The 25295-nt window shown below is 37.3% G+C and overlaps 3 protein-coding genes across 3 annotated transcripts in view; 2 read left to right on the top strand and 1 right to left on the bottom strand.

Annotated features, from left to right (window-relative positions):
* Positions 1-25295, bottom strand: part of LOC309510281 (NACHT, LRR and PYD domains-containing protein 3-like) — a 359584-nt gene that overhangs the window by 289764 nt on the left and 44525 nt on the right. The gene's annotated exons all lie outside the window — the stretch shown is intronic.
* LOC309510294 (protein adenylyltransferase SelO-like) lies at positions 16009-20080 on the top strand (the record flags this gene model as incomplete). Its single annotated transcript, XM_082191291.1, has 10 exons — positions 16009-16149; positions 17153-17281; positions 17369-17433; positions 17722-17778; positions 17945-18043; positions 18333-18400; positions 18487-18574; positions 18658-18901; positions 19007-19090; positions 19754-20080. Coding segments are annotated over 8 exons (777 nt in total), but the record flags the coding sequence as incomplete, so codon positions are not given.
* On the top strand, positions 20335-23795 carry LOC309510283 (protein adenylyltransferase SelO-like). The gene is made up of 5 exons (XM_082191285.1): positions 20335-21146; positions 21238-21317; positions 21399-21442; positions 22103-22182; positions 22359-23795. Exons 1-5 carry the CDS (start codon positions 21057-21059, stop codon positions 22449-22451), a joined length of 387 nt encoding a protein of 128 aa, XP_082047411.1. The 5' UTR covers positions 20335-21056; the 3' UTR covers positions 22452-23795.

Below are 25295 nucleotides of genomic sequence, written 5' to 3'. Positions count from 1 at the left end.
CTTTTGTGAAAACGCTTTTGGCCTGTTTGCATTTGCTTCGCTGTCTGTCCACACGAACGAACCTCGCGCCATGTCTATTGTTTTGAAAGGAACAGGAAGTCGCTCGTGCTATTCGTCGTTGTCGATTTTGAGGATTCTGATTGGCTTGCATGGCTTTATCCTTCTCCTTACACTGCCGCCCCTTTGTATTTATGCGGGTTGATGTAAACGACAACTTTTTTTGAAAACGATATTGCGTGCACGATGTTATTTTTGAAAACGGAGGGGGAGAAATATTCGTTTCTCTAAATACCCGGCTATGTGTAAATGTGGCCTGAGACTGTTGTGTTACCAGACTTGGAGTGTTGCTCTTGTTGGTGTATGTTAAGCTTAAGTGTGTTGTTACGCTTAAATGTGTTGTTACGGCTGTAGTGTGCAGCTTTGAATTGCTTGCCCATTGTTGAGTGTTGGAGCAGTAGGGAGTGGGTGCCATTTTTCTTTTCTCATTTTCTCCTGTTTTTTGTTAGTTAGGAAGTAAGGTAAGAGTTCTGTTGTTTATTTGTGTTGATTGTTGTAGGTCAATTAGGTGTTCCTTCTACCGGGTAGTGAGATCTTTTGTTTGTTTTGGCTTTACCTGCTCCTGAAGAACAGGCTTCATTTCTTTTTCTTTTGGAGCTGTTTGTTTAGGATTCTTTTTGCACTGTATTTATCACTTATTGTAAATAAATGTATTGGAAATCTTACTTTGTGTATTGTGTGCTGGGACTCAGATAGGTTAACTTTTCTTTGTCGCTGTTCATTTTTGCTTTAAAGCTACTTTCCCTTTTGCCCCTAGAAAATGAATTGGGAACGTAACAGTGGTATTGTGTAATTATTCGAATAGAATTGAGTCTTTTCTCTCTGTTTTGCATGCGTCGTCATAATCATTATTGTTATTGTTGTTATTATTATTTTAATAAATTGTTTTGCCTCTGTCACAGTGTATTCTTAACCTGAATTAGCACTGTTCATATAGGCAACACCAATAGGTGTCATGTAACACAAAATAAACCTATGTTTTCTTCATGATACAGGGCATAATCTTAGTTTCGTTTTTATTTTGTTACCATTAGACATCACTGGGTTTTAATTTGAGGTATGAAAACCTGACGATGCCACATATTGAAACACAAATTCATATAACATATTAATTAGCCTGTCATTTTCTTCATTTTCTAAGTCAATAAAGGTTATGTTAAATGAATAAATGTAGTGTAAATGTTGTAATGAAACCAACTGTACCGTTCAAAAGTACTGTTTGTTGTTGTATTTTTCAAAACTTGAAACTTGTGTGTGTGTGTGTGTGTGTCAGGTGGATTTTTTAAATGTTTTTGAAATAAGTCTCTTGCACTGCTCCCCCAGCCTGCATTTATTTGATTAAAATATAGTAGCCTAGGCTATAAACTACAGTATTGTGATGTATTATTACCATTTTAAATAACAGTTTCTATTTGGACATATATAAAAAAATATATAAAAAAAAAATTTTTTTCTTTTTTTTTTTCTGATTTCTAATTGTAATAACGATCTCATAGCTTTATTTCTGCAATTGTAAATGCAGTGAAAATATATTATTGGCACTTCTGTGTATGCACTGCAAAGATGTATTTTCCTTGAATGATTTAATTTGACTGGTGTTACCGTCCCAGGACGTATGCATTTGCGTTTTCTAATGGGTGAGTGTCATTCATTGATTTATTGAGTGTGTGTGCGCGCAGCCAATGGACCCAACGGCCTGCTGGGAGTTGTAGTTTTGTTGTACGTTGTATTTATACCACAGAAAGGACCTGTCTTTCACTTCGATGGTAACTAAAAAAAAATTCAAGCTGCGATTTTTCACGATGGATATCCTCGCGCGATCGAGTGTAGATTGTGTTAAACACGACAAGAACCAAAAATTCTGCGTTTATTCCTTAAAACAGTCGGTATTTCCCATATTGCTTCTCCTTTGCAGCTGCCATTGGCGCACGTCACGATTATAAGCGCCTGCTATTGGCGTAGGCAATGTTTACAGCACGATTATCAAGTATGTGGTGCGAACGCAACGGAACAGTCAGATTTACCATAAATGAACATGGTGAGTAACATTTTATAAACAATATTGTCAATATTGTTTGTTTTCCCTCTATTTTGCTGACGAGAATTTCAAAATAAAGCCCTACCAGAGTCTCAATGCAACAACAGACAGTGATTGAACCGTGAATTTTGTGAACCATTACATAATCCTATATAGGCTAATTATAAATTCAATTGTTATTATACTTTACAATATTACTGTTTGTTGTTGTATTTTTCAAAACTTGAAACTTGTGTGTGTGTGTCAGGTGGATTTTTTTAATGTTTTTGAAATAAGTCTCTTGCGCTGCTCCCCCAGCCTGCATTTATTTGATTAAAATATAGTAGCCTAGGCTATAAACTACAGTATTGTGATATATTATTACCATTTTAAATAACAGTTTCTATTTGGACATATATTAAAAGGTTTTTTTGTTTTGTTTTTTTTCGTCCAATTTCTTGTGCTCCTCCCTGTCCTAATCTAGGTGATGGGACCTACCAGCTGTTCCTCATCAATGGCAAGAGGATCCAGTATTTAAGCAGAGCCGGGGGGGAGAGAGAGAGAGAGACTGGGACTGGGACTGGGACTGGGACTGGGACTGGGACTGGGACTGGGACTGGGAGAGGTTTCTTCTCCCAAGAGCCTGAGGCCCCGTTTACACGATGGGAAAACGCAGATATTTCCCTGCGTTTTGGCCTGTCATTTACACGAAAACGCAGTTTTTATCCCAGAGAACGATTATTTCTAAAAACTCCGGCCAAAGTGGAGATTTCTGAAAACGCCGGTTATGTGTTGCCGTGTCAACTGGGAGAAACGGGGTTTTAGGTTCTCAAACGTCACATTATGCGCCAGAAAATGCTTACGTCATGTGAGCGCCCTATGTTCAGAGTTTGTTCCATACTGTCTATGAGTTTGTTTGGCTACTATTTGATCATGGATGCTGTTAAAGTGGTACTCATTTTTACTTTTGTGAAAACGCTTTTGGCCTGTTTGCATTTGCTTCGCTGTCTGTCCACACGAACGAACCTCGCGCCATGTCTATTGTTTTGAAAGGAACAGGAAGTCGCTCGTGCTATTCGTCGTTGTCGATTTTGAGGATTCTGATTGGCTTGCATGGCTTTATCCTTCTCCTTACACTGCCGCCCCTTTGTATTTATGCGGGTTGATGTAAACGACAACTTTTTTTGAAAACGATATTGCGTGCACAATGTTATTTTTGAAAACGGAGGGGGAGAAATATTCGTTTCTCTAAATACCCGGCTATGTGTAAATGTGGCCTGAGACTGTTGTGTTACCAGACTTGGAGTGTTGCTCTTGTTGGTGTATGTTAAAGCTGCCGTCGGCAAGTCTGGCAGATTGGGTCGATTAGCCAAAATTTTGAATGTTTACAACTCTCATGCCCCTCCCCACTACCAGCGAGCACCCTCCCATCGAGGTCGTGCTCGTCAGTGCGTCACTGTGCGTGTGTGTACCTGATTTTCTGTGAACGCGTCCGTCTCTTCGGCATCTATCAACACCATGGACTCGGAGGTAGGCTGCCCTGGCTAATCTATCCATAGATAGCAATAACCGAGGAATTGGAAGCTTGTTAGTAGATTTTCTCTCCGCCATCACGCTTCATGCAATCTCCAGGCGAACTTCAGGCGTGGCGTGTGCATGTGATATTAACGTGCGCGAGTGAGGGGGGATCTGTGGCATGTGCACGACCTGTGATTGACAGTCAGATCTCACACCCCCCTGCGCTGATTGGACCCGATGAAGCGGGAGCGCTGGATTCTTGCAAAACAAATAACACGCTCCAGGTGGAGTTAGAAGCTCGGGTTTTTTTCTAAAACCACCTTATTTATGTTGTTCTGTCGGATTATATTGTCGATTACACTGAATATGATCAAAAAAATGTTGCCGACGGCAGCTTGCAGCTTTGAATTGCTTGCCCATTGTTGAGTGTTGGAGCAGTAGGGAGTGGGTGCCATTTTTCTTTTCTCATTTTCTCCTGTTTTTTGTTAGTTAGGAAGTAAGGTAAGAGTTCTGTTGTTTATTTGTGTTGATTGTTGTAGGTCAATTAGGTGTTCCTTCTACCGGGTAGTGAGATCTTTTGTTTGTTTTGGCTTTACCTGCTCCTGAAGAACAGGCTTCATTTCTTTTTCTTTTGGAGCTGTTTGTTTAGGATTCTTTTTGCACTGTATTTATCACTTATTGTATTGGAAATCTTACTTTGTGTATTGTGTGCTGGGACTCAGATAGGTTAACTTTTCTTTGTCGCTGTTCATTTTTGCTTTAAAGCTACTTTCCCTTTTGCCCCTAGAAAATGAATTGGGAACGTAACAGTGGTATTGTGTAATTATTCGAATAGAATTGAGTCTTTTCTCTCTGTTTTGCATGCGTCGTCATAATCATTATCGTTATTGTTGTTATTATTATTTTAATAAATTGTTTTGCCTCTGTCACAGTGTATTCTTAACCTGAATTAGCACTGTTCATATAGGCAACACCAATAGGTGTCATGTAACACAAAATAAACCTATGTTTTCTTCATGATACAGGGCATAATCTTAGTTTCGTTTTTATTTTGTTACCATTAGACATCACTGGGTTTTAATTTGAGGTATGAAAACCTGACGATGCCACATATTGAAACACAAATTCATATAACATATTAATTAGCCTGTCATTTTCTTCATTTTCTAAGTCAATAAAGGTTATGTTAAATGAATAAATGTAGTGTAAATGTTGTAATGAAACCAACTGTACCGTTCAAAAGTACTGTTTGTTGTTGTATTTTTCAAAACTTGAAACTTGTGTGTGTGTGTGTGTGTGTCAGGTGGATTTTTTAAATGTTTTTGAAATAAGTCTCTTGCACTGCTCCCCCAGCCTGCATTTATTTGATTAAAATATAGTAGCCTAGGCTATAAACTACAGTATTGTGATGTATTATTACCATTTTAAATAACAGTTTCTATTTGGACATATATAAAAAAATATATAAAAAAAATTTTTTTTTCTTTTTTTTTTTCTGATTTCTAATTGTAATAACGATCTCATAGCTTTATTTCTGCAATTGTAAATGCAGTGAAAATATATTATTGGCACTTCTGTGTATGCACTGCAAAGATGTATTTTCCTTGAATGATTTAATTTGACTGGTGTTACCGTCCCAGGACGTATGCATTTGCGTTTTCTAATGGGTGAGTGTCATTCATTGATTTATTGAGTGTGTGTGCGCGCAGCCAATGGACCCAACGGCCTGCTGGGAGTTGTAGTTTTGTTGTACGTTGTATTTATACCACAGAAAGGACCTGTCTTTCACTTCGATGGTAACTAAAAAAAAATTCAAGCTGCGATTTTTCACGATGGATATCCTCGCGCGATCGAGTGTAGATTGTGTTAAACACGACAAGAACCAAAAATTCTGCGTTTATTCCTTAAAACAGTCGGTATTTCCCATATTGCTTCTCCTTTGCAGCTGCCATTGGCGCACGTCACGATTATAAGCGCCTGCTATTGGCGTAGGCAATGTTTACAGCACGATTATCAAGTATGTGGTGCGAACGCAACGGAACAGTCAGATTTACCATAAATGAACATGGTGAGTAACATTTTATAAACAATATTGTCAATATTGTTTGTTTTCCCTCTATTTTGCTGACGAGAATTTCAAAATAAAGCCCTACCAGAGTCTCAATGCAACAACAGACAGTGATTGAACCGTGAATTTTGTGAACCATTACATAATCCTATATAGGCTAATTATAAATTCAATTGTTATTATACTTTACAATATTACTGTTTGTTGTTGTATTTTTCAAAACTTGAAACTTGTGTGTGTGTGTCAGGTGGATTTTTTTAATGTTTTTGAAATAAGTCTCTTGCGCTGCTCCCCCAGCCTGCATTTATTTGATTAAAATATAGTAGCCTAGGCTATAAACTACAGTATTGTGATATATTATTACCATTTTAAATAACAGTTTCTATTTGGACATATATTAAAAGGTTTTTTTGTTTTGTTTTTTTTCGTCCAATTTCTTGTGCTCCTCCCTGTCCTAATCTAGGTGATGGGACCTACCAGCTGTTCCTCATCAATGGCAAGAGGATCCAGTATTTAAGCAGAGCCGGGGGGGAGAGAGAGAGAGAGACTGGGACTGGGACTGGGACTGGGACTGGGACTGGGACTGGGACTGGGACTGGGACTGGGACTGGGACTGGGAGAGGTTTCTTCTCCCAAGAGCCTGAGGCCCCGTTTACACGATGGGAAAACGCAGATATTTCCCTGCGTTTTGGCCTGTCATTTACACGAAAACGCAGTTTTTATCCCAGAGAACGATTATTTCTAAAAACTCCGGCCAAAGTGGAGATTTCTGAAAACGCCGGTTATGTGTTGCCGTGTCAACTGGGAGAAACGGGGTTTTAGGTTCTCAAACGTCACATTATGCGCCAGAAAATGCTTACGTCATGTGAGCGCCCTATGTTCAGAGTTTGTTCCATACTGTCTATGAGTTTGTTTGGCTACTATTTGATCATGGATGCTGTTAAAGTGGTACTCATTTTTACTTTTGTGAAAACGCTTTTGGCCTGTTTGCATTTGCTTCGCTGTCTGTCCACACGAACGAACCTCGCGCCATGTCTATTGTTTTGAAAGGAACAGGAAGTCGCTCGTGCTATTCGTCGTTGTCGATTTTGAGGATTCTGATTGGCTTGCATGGCTTTATCCTTCTCCTTACACTGCCGCCCCTTTGTATTTATGCGGGTTGATGTAAACGACAACTTTTTTTGAAAACGATATTGCGTGCACAATGTTATTTTTGAAAACGGAGGGGGAGAAATATTCGTTTCTCTAAATACCCGGCTATGTGTAAATGTGGCCTGAGACTGTTGTGTTACCAGACTTGGAGTGTTGCTCTTGTTGGTGTATGTTAAAGCTGCCGTCGGCAAGTCTGGCAGATTGGGTCGATTAGCCAAAATTTTGAATGTTTACAACTCTCATGCCCCTCCCCACTACCAGCGAGCACCCTCCCATCGAGGTCGTGCTCGTCAGTGCGTCACTGTGCGTGTGTGTACCTGATTTTCTGTGAACGCGTCCGTCTCTTCGGCATCTATCAACACCATGGACTCGGAGGTAGGCTGCCCTGGCTAATCTATCCATAGATAGCAATAACCGAGGAATTGGAAGCTTGTTAGTAGATTTTCTCTCCGCCATCACGCTTCATGCAATCTCCAGGCGAACTTCAGGCGTGGCGTGTGCATGTGATATTAACGTGCGCGAGTGAGGGGGGATCTGTGGCATGTGCACGACCTGTGATTGACAGTCAGATCTCACACCCCCCTGCGCTGATTGGACCCGATGAAGCGGGAGCGCTGGATTCTTGCAAAACAAATAACACGCTCCAGGTGGAGTTAGAAGCTCGGGTTTTTTTCTAAAACCACCTTATTTATGTTGTTCTGTCGGATTATATTGTCGATTACACTGAATATGATCAAAAAAATGTTGCCGACGGCAGCTTGCAGCTTTGAATTGCTTGCCCATTGTTGAGTGTTGGAGCAGTAGGGAGTGGGTGCCATTTTTCTTTTCTCATTTTCTCCTGTTTTTTGTTAGTTAGGAAGTAAGGTAAGAGTTCTGTTGTTTATTTGTGTTGATTGTTGTAGGTCAATTAGGTGTTCCTTCTACTGGGTAGTGAGATCTTTTGTTTGTTTTGGCTTTACCTGCTCCTGAAGAACAGGCTTCATTTCTTTTTCTTTTGGAGCTGTTTGTTTAGGATTCTTTTTGCACTGTATTTATCACTTATTGTATTGGAAATCTTACTTTGTGTATTGTGTGCTGGGACTCAGATAGGTTAACTTTTCTTTGTCGCTGTTCATTTTTGCTTTAAAGCTACTTTCCCTTTTGCCCCTAGAAAATGAATTGGGAACGTAACAGTGGTATTGTGTAATTATTCGAATAGAATTGAGTCTTTTCTCTCTGTTTTGCATGCGTCGTCATAATCATTATCGTTATTGTTGTTATTATTATTTTAATAAATTGTTTTGCCTCTGTCACAGTGTATTCTTAACCTGAATTAGCACTGTTCATATAGGCAACACCAATAGGTGTCATGTAACACAAAATAAACCTATGTTTTCTTCATGATACAGGGCATAATCTTAGTTTCGTTTTTATTTTGTTACCATTAGACATCACTGGGTTTTAATTTGAGGTATGAAAACCTGACGATGCCACATATTGAAACACAAATTCATATAACATATTAATTAGCCTGTCATTTTCTTCATTTTCTAAGTCAATAAAGGTTATGTTAAATGAATAAATGTAGTGTAAATGTTGTAATGAAACCAACTGTACCGTTCAAAAGTACTGTTTGTTGTTGTATTTTTCAAAACTTGAAACTTGTGTGTGTGTGTGTGTGTGTCAGGTGGATTTTTTAAATGTTTTTGAAATAAGTCTCTTGCACTGCTCCCCCAGCCTGCATTTATTTGATTAAAATATAGTAGCCTAGGCTATAAACTACAGTATTGTGATGTATTATTACCATTTTAAATAACAGTTTCTATTTGGACATATATAAAAAAATATATAAAAAAAAATTTTTTTTCTTTTTTTTTTTCTGATTTCTAATTGTAATAACGATCTCATAGCTTTATTTCTGCAATTGTAAATGCAGTGAAAATATATTATTGGCACTTCTGTGTATGCACTGCAAAGATGTATTTTCCTTGAATGATTTAATTTGACTGGTGTTACCGTCCCAGGACGTATGCATTTGCGTTTTCTAATGGGTGAGTGTCATTCATTGATTTATTGAGTGTGTGTGCGCGCAGCCAATGGACCCAACGGCCTGCTGGGAGTTGTAGTTTTGTTGTACGTTGTATTTATACCACAGAAAGGACCTGTCTTTCACTTCGATGGTAACTAAAAAAAAATTCAAGCTGCGATTTTTCACGATGGATATCCTCGCGCGATCGAGTGTAGATTGTGTTAAACACGACAAGAACCAAAAATTCTGCGTTTATTCCTTAAAACAGTCGGTATTTCCCATATTGCTTCTCCTTTGCAGCTGCCATTGGCGCACGTCACGATTATAAGCGCCTGCTATTGGCGTAGGCAATGTTTACAGCACGATTATCAAGTATGTGGTGCGAACGCAACGGAACAGTCAGATTTACCATAAATGAACATGGTGAGTAACATTTTATAAACAATATTGTCAATATTGTTTGTTTTCCCTCTATTTTGCTGACGAGAATTTCAAAATAAAGCCCTACCAGAGTCTCAATGCAACAACAGACAGTGATTGAACCGTGAATTTTGTGAACCATTACATAATCCTATATAGGCTAATTATAAATTCAATTGTTATTATACTTTACAATATTACTGTTTGTTGTTGTATTTTTCAAAACTTGAAACTTGTGTGTGTGTGTCAGGTGGATTTTTTTAATGTTTTTGAAATAAGTCTCTTGCGCTGCTCCCCCAGCCTGCATTTATTTGATTAAAATATAGTAGCCTAGGCTATAAACTACAGTATTGTGATATATTATTACCATTTTAAATAACAGTTTCTATTTGGACATATATTAAAAGGTTTTTTTGTTTTGTTTTTTTTCGTCCAATTTCTTGTGCTCCTCCCTGTCCTAATCTAGGTGATGGGACCTACCAGCTGTTCCTCATCAATGGCAAGAGGATCCAGTATTTAAGCAGAGCCGGGGGGGAGAGAGAGAGAGAGACTGGGACTGGGACTGGGACTGGGACTGGGACTGGGACTGGGACTGGGACTGGGACTGGGACTGGGACTGGGACTGGGAGAGGTTTCTTCTCCCAAGAGCCTGAGGCCCCGTTTACACGATGGGAAAACGCAGATATTTCCCTGCGTTTTGGCCTGTCATTTACACGAAAACGCAGTTTTTATCCCAGAGAACGATTATTTCTAAAAACTCCGGCCAAAGTGGAGATTTCTGAAAACGCCGGTTATGTGTTGCCGTGTCAACTGGGAGAAACGGGGTTTTAGGTTCTCAAACGTCACATTATGCGCCAGAAAATGCTTACGTCATGTGAGCGCCCTATGTTCAGAGTTTGTTCCATACTGTCTATGAGTTTGTTTGGCTACTATTTGATCATGGATGCTGTTAAAGTGGTACTCATTTTTACTTTTGTGAAAACGCTTTTGGCCTGTTTGCATTTGCTTCGCTGTCTGTCCACACGAACGAACCTCGCGCCATGTCTATTGTTTTGAAAGGAACAGGAAGTCGCTCGTGCTATTCGTCGTTGTCGATTTTGAGGATTCTGATTGGCTTGCATGGCTTTATCCTTCTCCTTACACTGCCGCCCCTTTGTATTTATGCGGGTTGATGTAAACGACAACTTTTTTTGAAAACGATATTGCGTGCACGATGTTATTTTTGAAAACGGAGGGGGAGAAATATTCGTTTCTCTAAATACCCGGCTATGTGTAAATGTGGCCTGAGACTGTTGTGTTACCAGACTTGGAGTGTTGCTCTTGTTGGTGTATGTTAAGCTTAAGTGTGTTGTTACGCTTAAATGTGTTGTTACGGCTGTAGTGTGCAGCTTTGAATTGCTTGCCCATTGTTGAGTGTTGGAGCAGTAGGGAGTGGGTGCCATTTTTCTTTTCTCATTTTCTCCTGTTTTTTGTTAGTTAGGAAGTAAGGTAAGAGTTGTGTTGTTTATTTGTGTTGATTGTTGTAGGTCAATTAGGTGTTCCTTCTACCGGGTAGTGAGATCTTTTGTTTGTTTTGGCTTTACCTGCTCCTGAAGAACAGGCTTCATTTCTTTTTCTTTTGGAGCTGTTTGTTTAGGATTCTTTTTGCACTGTATTTATCACTTATTGTAAATAAATGTATTGGAAATCTTACTTTGTGTATTGTGTGCTGGGATTCAGATAGGTTAACTTTTCTTTGTCGCTGTTCATTTTTGCTTTAAAGCTACTTTCCCTTTTGCCCCTAGAAAATGAATTGGGAACGTAACAGTGGTATTGTGTAATTATTCGAATAGAATTGAGTCTTTCCTCTCTGTTTTGCATGCGTCGTCATAATCATTATTGTTATTGTTGTTATTATTATTTTAATAAATTGTTTTGCCTCTGTCACAGTGTATTCTTAACCTGAATTAGCACTGTTCATATAGGCAACACCAATAGGTGTCATGTAACACAAAATAAACCTATGTTTTCTTCATGATACAGGGCATAATCTTAGTTTCGTTTTTATTTTGTTACCATTAGACATCACTGGGTTTTAATTTGAGGTATGAAAACCTGACGATGCCACATATTGAAACACAAATTCATATAACATATTAATTAGCCTGTCATTTTCTTCATTTTCTAAGTCAATAAAGGTTATGTTAAATGAATAAATGTAGTGTAAATGTTGTAATGAAACCAACTGTACCGTTCAAAAGTACTGTTTGTTGTTGTATTTTTCAAAACTTGAAACTTGTGTGTGTGTGTGTCAGGTGGATTTTTTTAATGTTTTTGAAATAAGTCTCTTGCACTGCTCCCCCAGCCTGCATTTATTTGATTAAAATATAGTAGCCTAGGCTATAAACTACAGTATTGTGATGTATTATTACCATTTTAAATAACAGTTTCTATTTGGACATATATAAAAAAATAAAAAAATAAAATTTTTTTTTTTTTTTTTTTTTTCTGATTTCTAATTGTAATAACGATCTCATAGCTTTATTTCTGCAATTGTAAATGCAGTGAAAATATATTATTGGCACTTCTGTGTATGCACTGCAAAGATGTATTTTCCTTGAATGATTTAATTTGACTGGTGTTACCGTCCCAGGACGTATGCATTTGCGTTTTCTAATGGGTAAGTGTCATTGATTGATTTATTGAGTGTGTGTGCGCGCGCAGCCAATGGACCCAACGGCCTGCTGGGAGTTGTAGTTTTGTTGTACGTTGTATTTATACCACAGAAAGGACCTGTCTTTCACTTCGATGGTAACTAAAAAAAAATTCAAGCTGCGATTTTCACGATGGATATCCTCGCGCGATCGAGTGTAGATTGTGTTAAACACGACAAGAACCAAAAATTCTGCGTTTATTCCTTAAAACAGTCGGTATTTCCCATATTGCTTCTCCTTTGCAGCTGCCATTGGCGCACGTCACGATTATAAGCGCTTGCTATTGGCGTAGGCAATGTTTTACAGCACGATTATCAAGTATGTGGTGCGAACGCAACGGAACAGTCAGATTTACCATAAATGAACATGGTGAGTAACATTTTATAAACAATATTGTCAATATTGTTTGTTTTCCTCTATTTTGCTGACGAGAATTTCAAAATAAAGCCCTACCAGAGTCTCAATGCAACAACAGACAGTGATTGAACCGTGAATTTTGTGAACCATTACATAATCCTATATAGGCTAATTATAAATTCAATTGTTATTATACTTTACAATATTACTGTTTGTTGTTGTATTTTTCAAAACTTGAAACTTGTATGTGTGTGTCAGGTGGATTTTTTTAATGTTTTTGAAATAAGTCTCTTGCGCTGCTCCCCAGCCTGCATTTATTTGATTAAAATATAGTAGCCTAGGCTATAAACTACAGTATTGTGATATATTATTACCATTTTTAAATAACAGTTTCTATTTGGACATATATTAAAAGGTTTTTTTTTTGTTTGTTTTTTGTCCAATTTCTTGTGCTCCTCCCTGTCCTAATCTAGGTGATGGGACCTACCAGCTGTTCCTCATCAATGGCAAGAGGATCCAGTATTTAAGCAGAGCCGGGGGGGGGGGGGGGGGGGAGAGAGAGAGAGAGAGAGAGAGAGAGAGAGAGAGAGAGAGAGAGAGAGAGAGAGAGAGAGAGAGAGAGAGAGAGAGAGAGAGAGAGAGAGAGAGAGAGAGGAGAGAGAAGAGAGAGAGAGAGAGAGAGAGAGAGAGAGGAGAGAGAGAGAGAGAGGAGAGAGAGAGAGAGAGAGAGAGAGAGGAGAGAGAGAGAGAGAGGAGAGAGAGAGAGAGGCGAGAGAGAAGAGAGAGAGAGAGATGAGAGTAGAGGGACTGGAGACTGAGAGAGATCTGAGAGATGAGAGCCTGAGAGACTGAGAGACTGAGAGAGAGACTGAGAGACTGAGAGACTGAGAGACTGAGAGACTGAGAGACTGGGACTGGGACTGGGAGAGGTTTCTGCTCCCAAGAGCCTGAGGCCCCGTTTACACGATGGGAAAACGCAGATATTTCCCTGCGTTTTGGCCTGTCATTTACACGAAAACGCAGTTTTTATCCCAGAGAACGATTATTTCTAAAAACTCCGGCCAAAGTGGAGATTTCTGAAAACGCCGGTTATGTGTTGCCGTGTCAACTGGGAGAAACGGGGTTTTAGGTTCTCAAACATCACATTATGCGCCAGAAAATGCTTACGTCATGTGAGCGCCCTATGTTCAGAGTTTGTTCTGGCCTGTTTGCATTTGCTTCGCTGTCTGTCCACACGAACGAACCTCGCGCCATGTCTATTGTTTTGAAAGGAACAGGAAGTCGCTCGTGCTATTCGTCGTTGTCGATTTTGAGGATTCTGATTGGCTTGCATGGCTTTATCCTTCTCCTTACACTGCCGCCCCTTTGTATTTATGCGGGTTGATGTAAACGACAACTTTTTTTGAAAACGATATTGCGTGCACGATGTTATTTTTGAAAACGGAGGGGGAGAAATATTCGTTTCTCTAAATACCCGGCTATGTGTAAATGTGGCCTGAGACTGTTGTGTTACCAGACTTGGAGTGTTGCTCTTGTTGGTGTATGTTAAGCTTAAGTGTGTTGTTACGCTTAAATGTGTTGTTACGGCTGTAGTGTGCAGCTTTGAATTGCTTGCCCATTGTTGAGTGTTGGAGCAGTAGGGAGTGGGTGCATTGGCAGTGAATCTGAATAAAATGTGTCTTTAGACAAAACATTATCATAATTCAACCTGTATGTATTAAAAGCCGTAGTCACCTTTCACTTATTCATGCAAAAGCTATAAAAATTATGACTGAGATTATCTTAAATTTATACTATTTTTGAGAGGATAGATAGATGAATTTACTCACTTTTTCAATTTGTCCTTTCAGGGAGATATATACTGTTTTTGCCATTTCTGCTTTCTACCTCCTCTGGCAACTCAAAGGGAGCAGTTTTGCATTTTTTGGATGCAGGACCAAGAAAAGTACACGCAAATTTCATGGACAATATGTAATTTTTAATAATATGAACCACACCCGTTTCAAACAGTTGAGTGTCGCTGTCCACTGGAGCCATAAAGGTTCTCTCAACATTAGTGAGGGCACTGATGGTGGTTGTTTAGAAAGACCCAATCTTAACTTTATCTGTGGACACTTCATGTTTTTGTGCGGCGGTTTGTGCGGTTGTCCACTCAGATGAGCCGGGTGAAAGCAGGTCGGCTGTACGGTTGGCTTGCAACAGACATTCTGGAGGGTGACAGAAAATAAACATTGACTCAATAAGCATTGATAATACCAATTACCTTTTTTAAACCTTAGTGCGCTGACAATAAGCCTACATTAATATTAACCATACAAACTACAAATTAATAAAACTAGAAAAATAAAACTGTGAAAACAGTGAAAAGACTGTTAATAATGTTTTGTTTCTTTTTTTTTTTATTATTAGGGTGGCCCGATTATGATTTTCTATTGCTGATAACAATTTTTTTCAAGCAAATTGGCCAATTCCGATAGCCGATTTTTTCCTTTAAGCAAATTTATTTGTTGTTTATTTGCTCTATAACATCTGTTGCCAGCCATTTGAAATGTAATCATGATGCAAACAAAGAGGCTACACACATGTAGCATGATAATTTATTTTTTATTTAAATTAGATTGTATAATTTCAAGATTTAAAGCAAAAACAAAATGGTCTGACTTTTGTTTTGTGAAATTATGCTAGAAGACACCTGCACAAAACAAAAACAGCAGACGGACTGAATGAAAACGCAAATTCACTTTCTGTCAGTAGGTGGCGCTTGGAAATCGCAAGTGTCTTAAATGTGAGTGTAAATGCAATGAAGAAAAAATTTAATTTAAATTACAATTTTGCCACAGTTTTTGCATGAACATGTTAAACATATCTAATCATTTCTGTAATACATTTTTATTTAAATTTTGCAACTTATAAAGTGTTAAAATATGTATTCAATTTACATATTAAAACTATTGTATGAAATGGCAAATGTAAATTATATAATTGAATTTTCATTTTCATTTTGCACCAAACGTTGCACAAATGTATGGGGAAATTTAAATTTAAATACAGAAATGCATTGCCATTTTACATATTGCATTTCAAATTGAATATTGCTACCCATAAGCTTCCATACACATGGTACCTGTTACTTGTTACTTGTTACAGTACAGATTGGAGGTTGACCAATCACAGTTGTCTCTGATCATTGGCTAGAGACGCTTATTTAATCATTATAGTGAGAAAGTACGACAGCTTCTAAACCCATACAATTAATAGATTTAATCGGTTATGGTTTATAACGCGCATACATTTCCAAAAAGACAAAAAAGTCCCGAATATTGCATAAATGGAGCATTCGGGATTTTGAGCCGATGAGCGCCCTCTGGTGGAACATTGAAGGATTGTTTGTGTGACAGTTCTGATGTTTTCCTCTAGTTACGTGATGTAAGGAAGTACAGGACATATATAGTTAAAAAAATATGCCTGTGAGTTTGATGTAATGACAAAACATGGTTTCACGTTATTTTTATTTTTATCGGCCGTCGTCATCGCTACATTTAGGGACGAACAAGAATTCTGTGAGAATGAAAGTTGTAATGAAAGAGAGTTCGATAAGAGTCACTTTTATAGCAATGTGAAACACTGTGGAGAAATACTACTGGCATTATCACATAAACTACTAGGTAAGATACAGATATGAGTGCCAACATGCTATTTTACACGTTGATATGTTTTAATAACTTCTGTGTGTTTTACAGATGCTCTGCCTCTTGATGAGGTTGATGGTAATGTTATTCGTACTGTGAAGAGAAGTGTGTTTTCAGAGTCTCAGCCCTCTCCTCTGAAAGAGCCCCTGACACTGGCTGCTGTGTCACAGGTCAATAAACCCATCCACTCATCATCATTTACAGAGAACTTGTGCTTCACTGCAGTCAAACCTGGGGATATTGTTGCAGTAACTATATGTAATTTATGAAACAGAAAAATACAATGGAGCTAGTGCCATCTAACCACCAGTCAAAAGTTTGGTCACACCCACCCATTCTTTATCATTTTTCTTGTCCACATTTTAAAATAGTAATAAATTAATCATCATCATCACCACCAATAACATTGTCGTCGTCAGCATAATTTTGAACTTATTCAGGCTGTTGTTACAAAGAAGTACACTTCATCATACTTTTAAAAAGAGAAATTATATGAAAATAATATAGGCTACTTTAAAAGAATATACTTTGGTGCAAACTGAATATAATGTTTCGGACACTTAATTGCATCATGTTAACTGAAATTAAATGAACATTTATTATAGTTTGTAAGAAACGGTCATGAAAGTATACTCGTTAAGTGGCTTTTTATTTCATTAATTTTGTATTATCTGCAATAACTTTTTTAAAAGAAACATAGTTTTCCATTTTTATTTTTAACACTTATTTTTTACAAGGGTGAAGCAGATCACTTAAAAAAATTCCTCAGATAAATGTCTACTTTAGGTTGTGGGCAAATTATTTTTTAGCTATTATACTCTATATAATGCTAGCTTCAAAATTGGACCAAACACTTACATACCAATAGAAACACTTTATCATACATTTATTTAGTCACAAACAGTTCATTTATTGTATTGAGTTAATTAATTCAGTTAATTCTTTTTTTTTTTTTTTTTTTGTCAGTTATACTTTTATTTATTTATTCAGTCATAAAGCTTTTAATCAGCTAATGAACTCGTGGGCCACTTGGACTCTTTACAGAACCACCAGTGGTCTGAGGATCACAGTCTGAGAAAACTGCTTTAAAACCAAACTGGACCATGGTACCACCACAGTACTTTTGTGTAAATGTTGTTTCTGCATATATTCAGGCTCTTTTGTGTATTTCAGGATGTGTTGAGGAATATTTTGGATCTGAATGAGTCTGTGATTCAGAATGAAGAGTTTGTCCGTTGTGTCAGTGGTGGGAAACTGTTTCCTGGCTCTGTTCCACTGGCACACAGATACGGGGGCCATCAGGTAAAACTGACCGTCACTTCAAACCCGACAGCGATGGCGTAAGACAACCAGAGCAAACATGTCAACCATGTGTTATTATTATTATAGTTTGGTTATTGGGCCGGACAGCTGGGGGATGGAAGAGCACATATGTTGGGTGAATACACAAACAGGTAAAATCATCCTTTTCCATCAGCGTTCAACACAAATCATCAGTTGTTATTGTCAGATGTGACTTTTCTGTTGTAATGCATGTCAACTTTCCCATAATGTTGTTTAAGATTAAAGAATGGAAAGTGTGATCTATACTTACTGGTTTTTCAGCAAATAGATGATTCTGGCATTTTTTAATCTATTTCTCGTTTAATGCTTAAACATGCGTCTGAACAATGACATCTCTCAGTTTAGAACTGTGACAAGTGTTAACCGTTAGAGCGGTATACAATCTCTCTTTTATCCAGAAAGGGTGAAAGATGGGAAGTCCAGTTGAAAGGCTCAGGAAAGACACCGTACTCAAGGTGAATATCAGTTTCTGCTGCTCAATATTTTTGATATGCTTTTTAAGTAATTCTGAAATATATTTAGTTGTAAATGATCTTACATTATGACTCATAGTGTGTGATTCTCTGTCTGGCAGGAGTGTAATGGTTATGCTGTTTACTGTACATGATGTTTTGTGTGCAGGTCTGGTGATGGACGGGCTGTGATTCGCTCCTCTGTGAGGGAGTTCCTGTGCAGTGAAGCCATGCACTTTCTGGGAGTTCCTACCAGCAGAGCCCTCAGGTACACACACACACACACACACACACACACACACACACACACACACACACACACACACACACACACACACACACACACACACACACACACAGACAGACATGCACATACTATTACTTTTTTTAGGTATATACATAAACACGCAATACAGCCAAATTACTCCACGTCATTTATTTTTGTGGAAAGCCAGTGCAGGCCTGAGCGGCGGTCATATTTTGTACCGCGATGCGGTACATCTAGTTATTTTATTTATTTATACCTTTTCCATTTTTTTGCCTTTATTGTTTGTCAGTCTGGTTGTGAGTGAGGAACCTGTTTGGAGGGATCCGTTTTATAATGGCAGTGTCATAAAAGAAAGAGGTAAAATACGATCAGATTTGGAAAAATCGAGTAACTAAGTTCTTTATCCTCCTCAGCTTTATGTGATTGTTCTCTGTATCTATCAGGAGCGGTTGTTCTGCGTCTGGCCAAGTCCTGGTTTCGTATCGGTTCACTGGAGATATTAACTAGAACTGGAGAGTTAGATGTCCTACGGTATATTAACTTTTACTTGGAAGAGTGATATTTTTTTCTCACTCTTATTTGCTTTTTAATTTCTTTTTATCTTCTATTTTCAGGACATTGTTGGACTTTGTAATTAAAGAGCATTTTAAATCTATAGCAACAAATGACCCTGACAAGTATGTGGTGAGTATCTGTGTCTCTCTGCTGTTTAGCTGTAATACAAGATTATTTTATATTGTCTGATCAGTCTCACTATATTTGAATGGTTTTCATGTTGTGTGAAGGGGTTTTTCTCTCGAGTGCTGAATGAAACGGCACATTTAATCGCCCACTGGATGTCGGTTGGTTTTGCTCATGGTTAGTTCACTCTGCTTTACTTGTTTAGTTATCATATAGATTTATCATTATAGATCAAGCTTAATACGCAACATGCACAACATCATGATCTGCATCTTCACACAGGAGTCTGTAACACAGATAACTTCAGTCTGCTTTCTATCACTTTTGATTATGGCCCATTTGGATTTATGGAATCATATGACCCAAGTATGTTTCTTTGTCTAACTTAAACTTCCATAATATTAGCAATCATCTTCCTATACGTTTAGTTTTTAAGCTTTTTGTCATATAACATTTCACACACACACACACACACACGCACGCACGCACGCACGCACGCACGCATGCACGCACACACACACACACACACACACAGACAGACACGCACACACATACACACACGCACACACACACACACACGCACACACACACACACACACGCACACACACACAGGGACTCTGTATATTAACCCTACCCCTAAACCTATGAGGACACAGGAAGTGTGAAGATGTTTACGTTGTCATTATACACATTTGTGTCCTCCTAAACCATATACGAGAACACACACACACGCATACATATATATATATATTATATATATATGTATACAATACTGCAAAAGTGGAACATTGTATGAATAGTAAGCTACTTTAGATCTACTATAAATTTTGTATATAGGCTACTTACAGTATAATATACATGGGTTGAGGGGCATGATTAATTGCATAATTTTTTTAATCCATTACTTGTTTTATTTTACTTCATTATATTCTAATAAGTTAAAGTGAAACAGACAACCATAATAATAACATATAATAATTCTATTGTTAAATGTGTGTTATTGCTCCAGCATTGTTTCCTCTGTATAGATTTTGTCCCCAACACGTCTGATGACGAGGGCCGGTACAGTATAGGAGCTCAGGCTAATGTTGGCCTGTTCAATCTACAGAAACTTCTAGAAGCTCTGAAACCACTGCTGACCTCAGATCAGCTTTCACAGTAAGAGATCCTTTTATTTTCTGTTGGTATTGGTCTGGAATAAATAAGGGTGATTCGTGTCAATTCATTTACTTCAGATCTCAGCAAATATTGAGAGAGTATCCACAAATCTACCATCAAAGGTGAGCCTGTCATTAGACAATATAGATCACTGTATTCCTCTCTGAGTCATTCCTGATCTCACTTTACTGTTTCTGTTGTAGATTTCATGAGCTTGTTCAAAGCAAAGTTGGGCTTTCTGGGAAATTAAGAAAAGGATTCATATGTGATTGCATTTCTTCTAAAGGTAAATATTAGCTGGATTGTTTTTTTCTCTAATTGTACTATAATTAATTCATGTGATAAAGTTATTTGGCCATTCTCAGGACATGGTGTCATTTGTGACAATTTTTTAATTTTATTTTTTATAAAAAAAGTAAGGAATCAGTAAGACACACACACACACACTACCGGTCAAAAGTTTTAGATCGGTAAGATTTTTTATGTTTTTAAAAGAAGTATCTTCTGCTCACCAAGGCTGCATTTATTTGATTAAAAAATATTGTGATATATTATTACAATTTAAAACAGCTGTTTTCTATGTGAATATACAGTAAAGTTCTTTTGAACTTTCTATTCATCAAAGAAAAAAAAATAATAATTGTACACAACTGTTTTCAACATTGAAAATAATAATGAATGTTTTTTGAGCATAAAATCAGCATATTAAAATGATTTCTGAAGGATCATGTGACACTGAAGACTGGAGTAATGATGCTGAAAATTCAGCGATCATCTGAGGAATAAATTACATTTTAAAATATATTAAAATTGAAAACAGTTTTTTTAAATTGTCATAATATTTCACAATATTACTGTTTTTTAATTTTTTTAATTGTTTTTTATCAAATAAATGCAGCCTTGGTAAACAGAAGAGACTTCTTTTAAAAACATAAAAAATCTTACAGATCTAAAACTTTTGACCAGTAGTGTATATATATACACACACACACACACACTTTCATTATAAACTTTTTTAATTAGATAGTTTTTTTTTTTTAGAATTATATATTTAACAGCCAAACTGTCAGAAATAGTTAAGTCCAGTATGGTATCAGTAGTAGATCACACAAATGGCAGCATTTCCTGAGAATGACCCATATAATGTTGTATGATGTGTGATGTGTTGAGCTAATGGAGGACACTGGAGCAGACTTCACTATGACTTTCAGACAGCTGAGTGAAGTGACCCTGTCCCGGCTTCAGAAGGGATCCTTTGCTCCGGTACGTTTCCTCTCCATTCACTCCCACAGCAGCCGCAATATCCATAATCATGATTTCAGTCCATTAACTGTGACTGTGTCTCTCTTGACAGTCTTTGTGGGCTCTTTCAGACCTCTCATCACACAAGCATTTCAGAGACTGGGTTCAGCTGTATTTACAGCGTCTGTCAAGGTAATGTTGCTGTAATGTAAACTCAAACTCTTTAGAGGATTAAAAATGAACATCACTTGATGTGTTAATCGTCTTCTACAGGATAATGAGTGACTCAGATGAAGAACGGCAGCACAGAATGCAAGGTGTGTTTTTGTATATGTTATATGATGCAGTGTTATATATTATGTGTTTATATATTGTTACAGTAACACTACCGCTGAAATGTTCATGATTGGTAAGATTTGTTTTTGAAAGAAGTTTCTTATGCTCACGAAGGCTGCATTTATTTAATCAAAAATACAATAAAAACAGTCATTTTGTATTACTATAATATATTATTTATTATATTATGAGATATTATTACAATATAAAATAAATTATTCTATTTGAATATACAGTATTTGTGTAATTAATATATTTGTTCAGTTGAATGTAATTTATTCCTGTGATCATTTCTCCAGTCTTCAGTGTCACATGATCCTTCAGAAATCATTCTAATATGATGATTTGCTGCTCAAGAAACATTTGAAAACAGTTGAGCTGCTTAATATTTTTGTGGAAACCCTGATACATGTTTTGATTAATATAAAGTTCAAAAGAACAGCGTTTATTTGAAATAAAAATCTTTTGTAATATTATAAATGTCTTTATTGGCCCTTTTAATGCATCCTTGCTGAATAATATTATTAATTTCTTTTCTTTTTTAAAGCCTTACTGACCGTAAATGTTTAAACGGTAGTGTGTGTTTTTTTACGATGTGTTATGTTGTATTTAATGTTATTAGTAATTTTTCTATTGTTCAGGAGTAAACCCACGGTATGTGTTGAGGAACTGGATGGCTGAATCTGCTATCAGAAAAGCAGAGAAAAATGACTTTTCAGAGGTATTATTACATGTGATGTCAAACTAATATGCTGTCATGATCATGCTTATCATATATCTTAGAGTGTTTGCTTTAATATATTACTGTGAAATGAAGACTTGACAATTATACATACAATGTAACATCTTCAGACAGACCATTATGGCTTGTTGACAGTATGTTTGATGTATTTCTAGGTGACACTGTTGCAGAAGACTTTAATGGAGCCATTTATGGAGCAGGAAGAGGCTGAGAGAGCCGGATATGCCAGTGAAGGGTTACAAATTTAAGAATCTATTTCAAATATGCTTCCGTACATAACATCATGGTAAAGAATCTTTTAAGGTTAAGATCTCAGCAAAGTTGCAATTCCTGTTCTCTCCTTATTGCCCAGTTTCACTCAGACTGATGGGATTAGCACACGAATGATTCACTGAGAATCTCACCTTTTGTTCTGCAAATGGCTTTCGGACCCAAATGGCTCTTGGAGCCTTATGCTGATTGAATTAGGATTGGCCAGACCCTCACAGTCTAGGGTGTTACCTTAACCTGTATACTCATTTACATGCTTTGTTTGAACTTGTCTCCACCTTCAAAAGTCCCTCCTCCTAAAATGCCTATAAGACACCATGTACATTTATATACTTCAGATAATGTTGGAAGAATTGCAGCCACGTACAGCGGTGTTCTCAATAAAGAATAACTTCTGTTGAACGCGATCCCAACTGTCTCCTGGTCTCTGCTTCGATAAAAGAAAACTTTACAACACCAGTAAACCTCCATCCTGGGAGCTCCACCTGCAGATGCAAAGTTTTGGGGACCAGGAGGAGGAGGAGGTGGAAGGGAGGTAATGGGGTCTGGAGGTGGTGGGGGGAGCGAGTCTCCCCGTAAGGTGCAAAACTAGGAGGCGGTGGAGGAAGAAAGTCAGGGGGCAGCTCGGCATCTTCTGGAGGAGGTGGTGGTGGAGGCAGGTCATCCATGGGTGGAGGTGGGAAGGAGGATTGTGGGAATCGAGGTGGAGGAGGAAACTTGTTGACTTTGGTTGTGCTGGCAGGAGGAGCAGGGGGAGGAGGAGGCAACATGGGGTCGGGTGGTGGAGGAGGCAGGGTTTCCATTGAAGGCGGAGGTGGTGGGAAAGATGTTTGGTTGCCAGGACCCTTCAAAAACAAACCAAAAGTAGCATTCAGGAGCATTTCAGATAAATGATGAAATTACAAGGGGATTAAAACAACTCTAAAGGAACCGTCACCCTTTGTGGAAAAGTAGTGTGCGTAATTTTACTGCTCTTGAAGTATACTTTAAATCTTTGAAGTATATTTAAAAATATATATTTTCAGATAATATATTGTTCATTAAATAAAAGGCCACTATATGTGTATTTAAAGACACTGCACTTTCATGACTGTTTCTTAACAGAGTTTAGTGCAATTTTAAAAAGTGTACTTTGCAATCATGACAAATTAACAGTTATACTTTTTAAATTATGGTTTAGTAATCTTTTGCAGTACATTTATTTAGATATTGACAAACATACTAGAGCACATGCAAATTTGATTATAATTTCAACTGTAGTGTGTTATTCGTTAATACATTTAATGTTAATATATTTTAAATTTACCAATTGGCAACTTCATCATGACAAATGTGTAATTAAATATTGAAAACATGTCGTCAAGTTTCAATAGAAATAATATATGTATATTTTAGTTTACTATAAATGCTTCTCAGTACATTCGGCAGTAAACTTCATATTTCATTGAAAGTAGAAGTAATTATGAAATGTTATAAAATTATGTACTTAAGTGTGTTAATAAATTTAAACTATATTTTGTTTAATTGCAATTAACATGCAGTTAAGTGTCTGAAAACATAATAGTTCACACTTCAGTATGGTCCATGAACTTATATTATTTATGGTATTATATTATGGTGTTCTTCATTACTAACTGATAGATTTAGAGGTACCTTGGTGTCCTTTGGAAGCTGAGGAGCGTGTCCATTCGCAGCTTTGGCTGAAAGATAAGCACAAAAATGTCATCAAAATCCTTTAATATATCAAGATCTATGATACATTTTATAACAATCTATTTAGCTCATTATCTCTACCTTTAGGTGTAGGAGAGGGTGTGGATGCACTGGAGGAGGCCTGGATAGTGCGGTTAGCCCAGCTTCCAGTGCCGGCTGCTTTCCTCACAGCGGCTTTGTAGTTTTCATATAACTGCTTACCATACTATGACAAAATCATGACAAAACAAGACCGTTAATAAAGTAGAAGAACTTTTTTTTTTTGACAAAGTAGACAGCTCACAATAGGACCCAACACAATACAGCTACAATTTACAGTATGTTTTTGCATTATGCAGCAAATTAAATTATAAATTATAGTTTACAAAGTTCAACTTAGTGTCTTCTTGCATTTATGCAATAATTAATCATTATCTATTTTGGTTTTTGGTGTGTGGCCTGGTTTCTGTTCATCTTTGCAATACGTATCCCAGTCACCCACAGAGTCATGGTCAACTCATCATCACAACACAGATACTTGATGTATTGGGGTTCTTTTTGAATTTGAGGATGCTGAAAGCAGATCACAGTGACCATATGAACATGACACACACCTGATATACACACCTGAGAAGGCCAAGATAATAACACTTCATTTAGCTGTATCCGCTATTGTTTCCCTGTCATTCTCTACAGATTTGTGGAACCATTCATTTTTCAGGGATTGAATCTTTAATCAATGTTTTTTTGTTCTCAAAACAACAAAGGGTTTGGTAACAACTTACTTGGGTTTTCAGTATTAGTTCATGCTTTGCTAATATTCATTTTTCTTCAAATGGACAGTTGGTGATATTAGCATTGTTTTGATTACATATGTTATTGAGCTGCAGTTGCATAGCAGAGACAGTGGATGACACACTAAAATCACAATTTGATTGCCAGTGCCCCTCATGCCACACTTTAGGATTAGTCCTAAATATTGCTAAAATTGCTTGACAAACATAAAACACAGCCCACCCTAACCTAATCATAGCCTGAAACACCCTTGATGATTTGTCATGCTTTCTGAATGAGATGACTGAGATAACAAATGATTTTATGTGGGGAGGGAAAGGAGTTAAAATAGCAAG

The sequence above is a fragment of the Leuciscus leuciscus genome (assembly GCF_965113295.1).
Source record: "Leuciscus leuciscus genome assembly, contig: SUPER_11_unloc_8, whole genome shotgun sequence".
Lineage (NCBI taxonomy): Eukaryota > Metazoa > Chordata > Actinopteri > Cypriniformes > Leuciscidae > Leuciscus > Leuciscus leuciscus.
The sequence above is the reverse complement of the archived record's forward strand: the minus strand, read 5'-3'. Positions and strand labels throughout refer to the sequence as shown.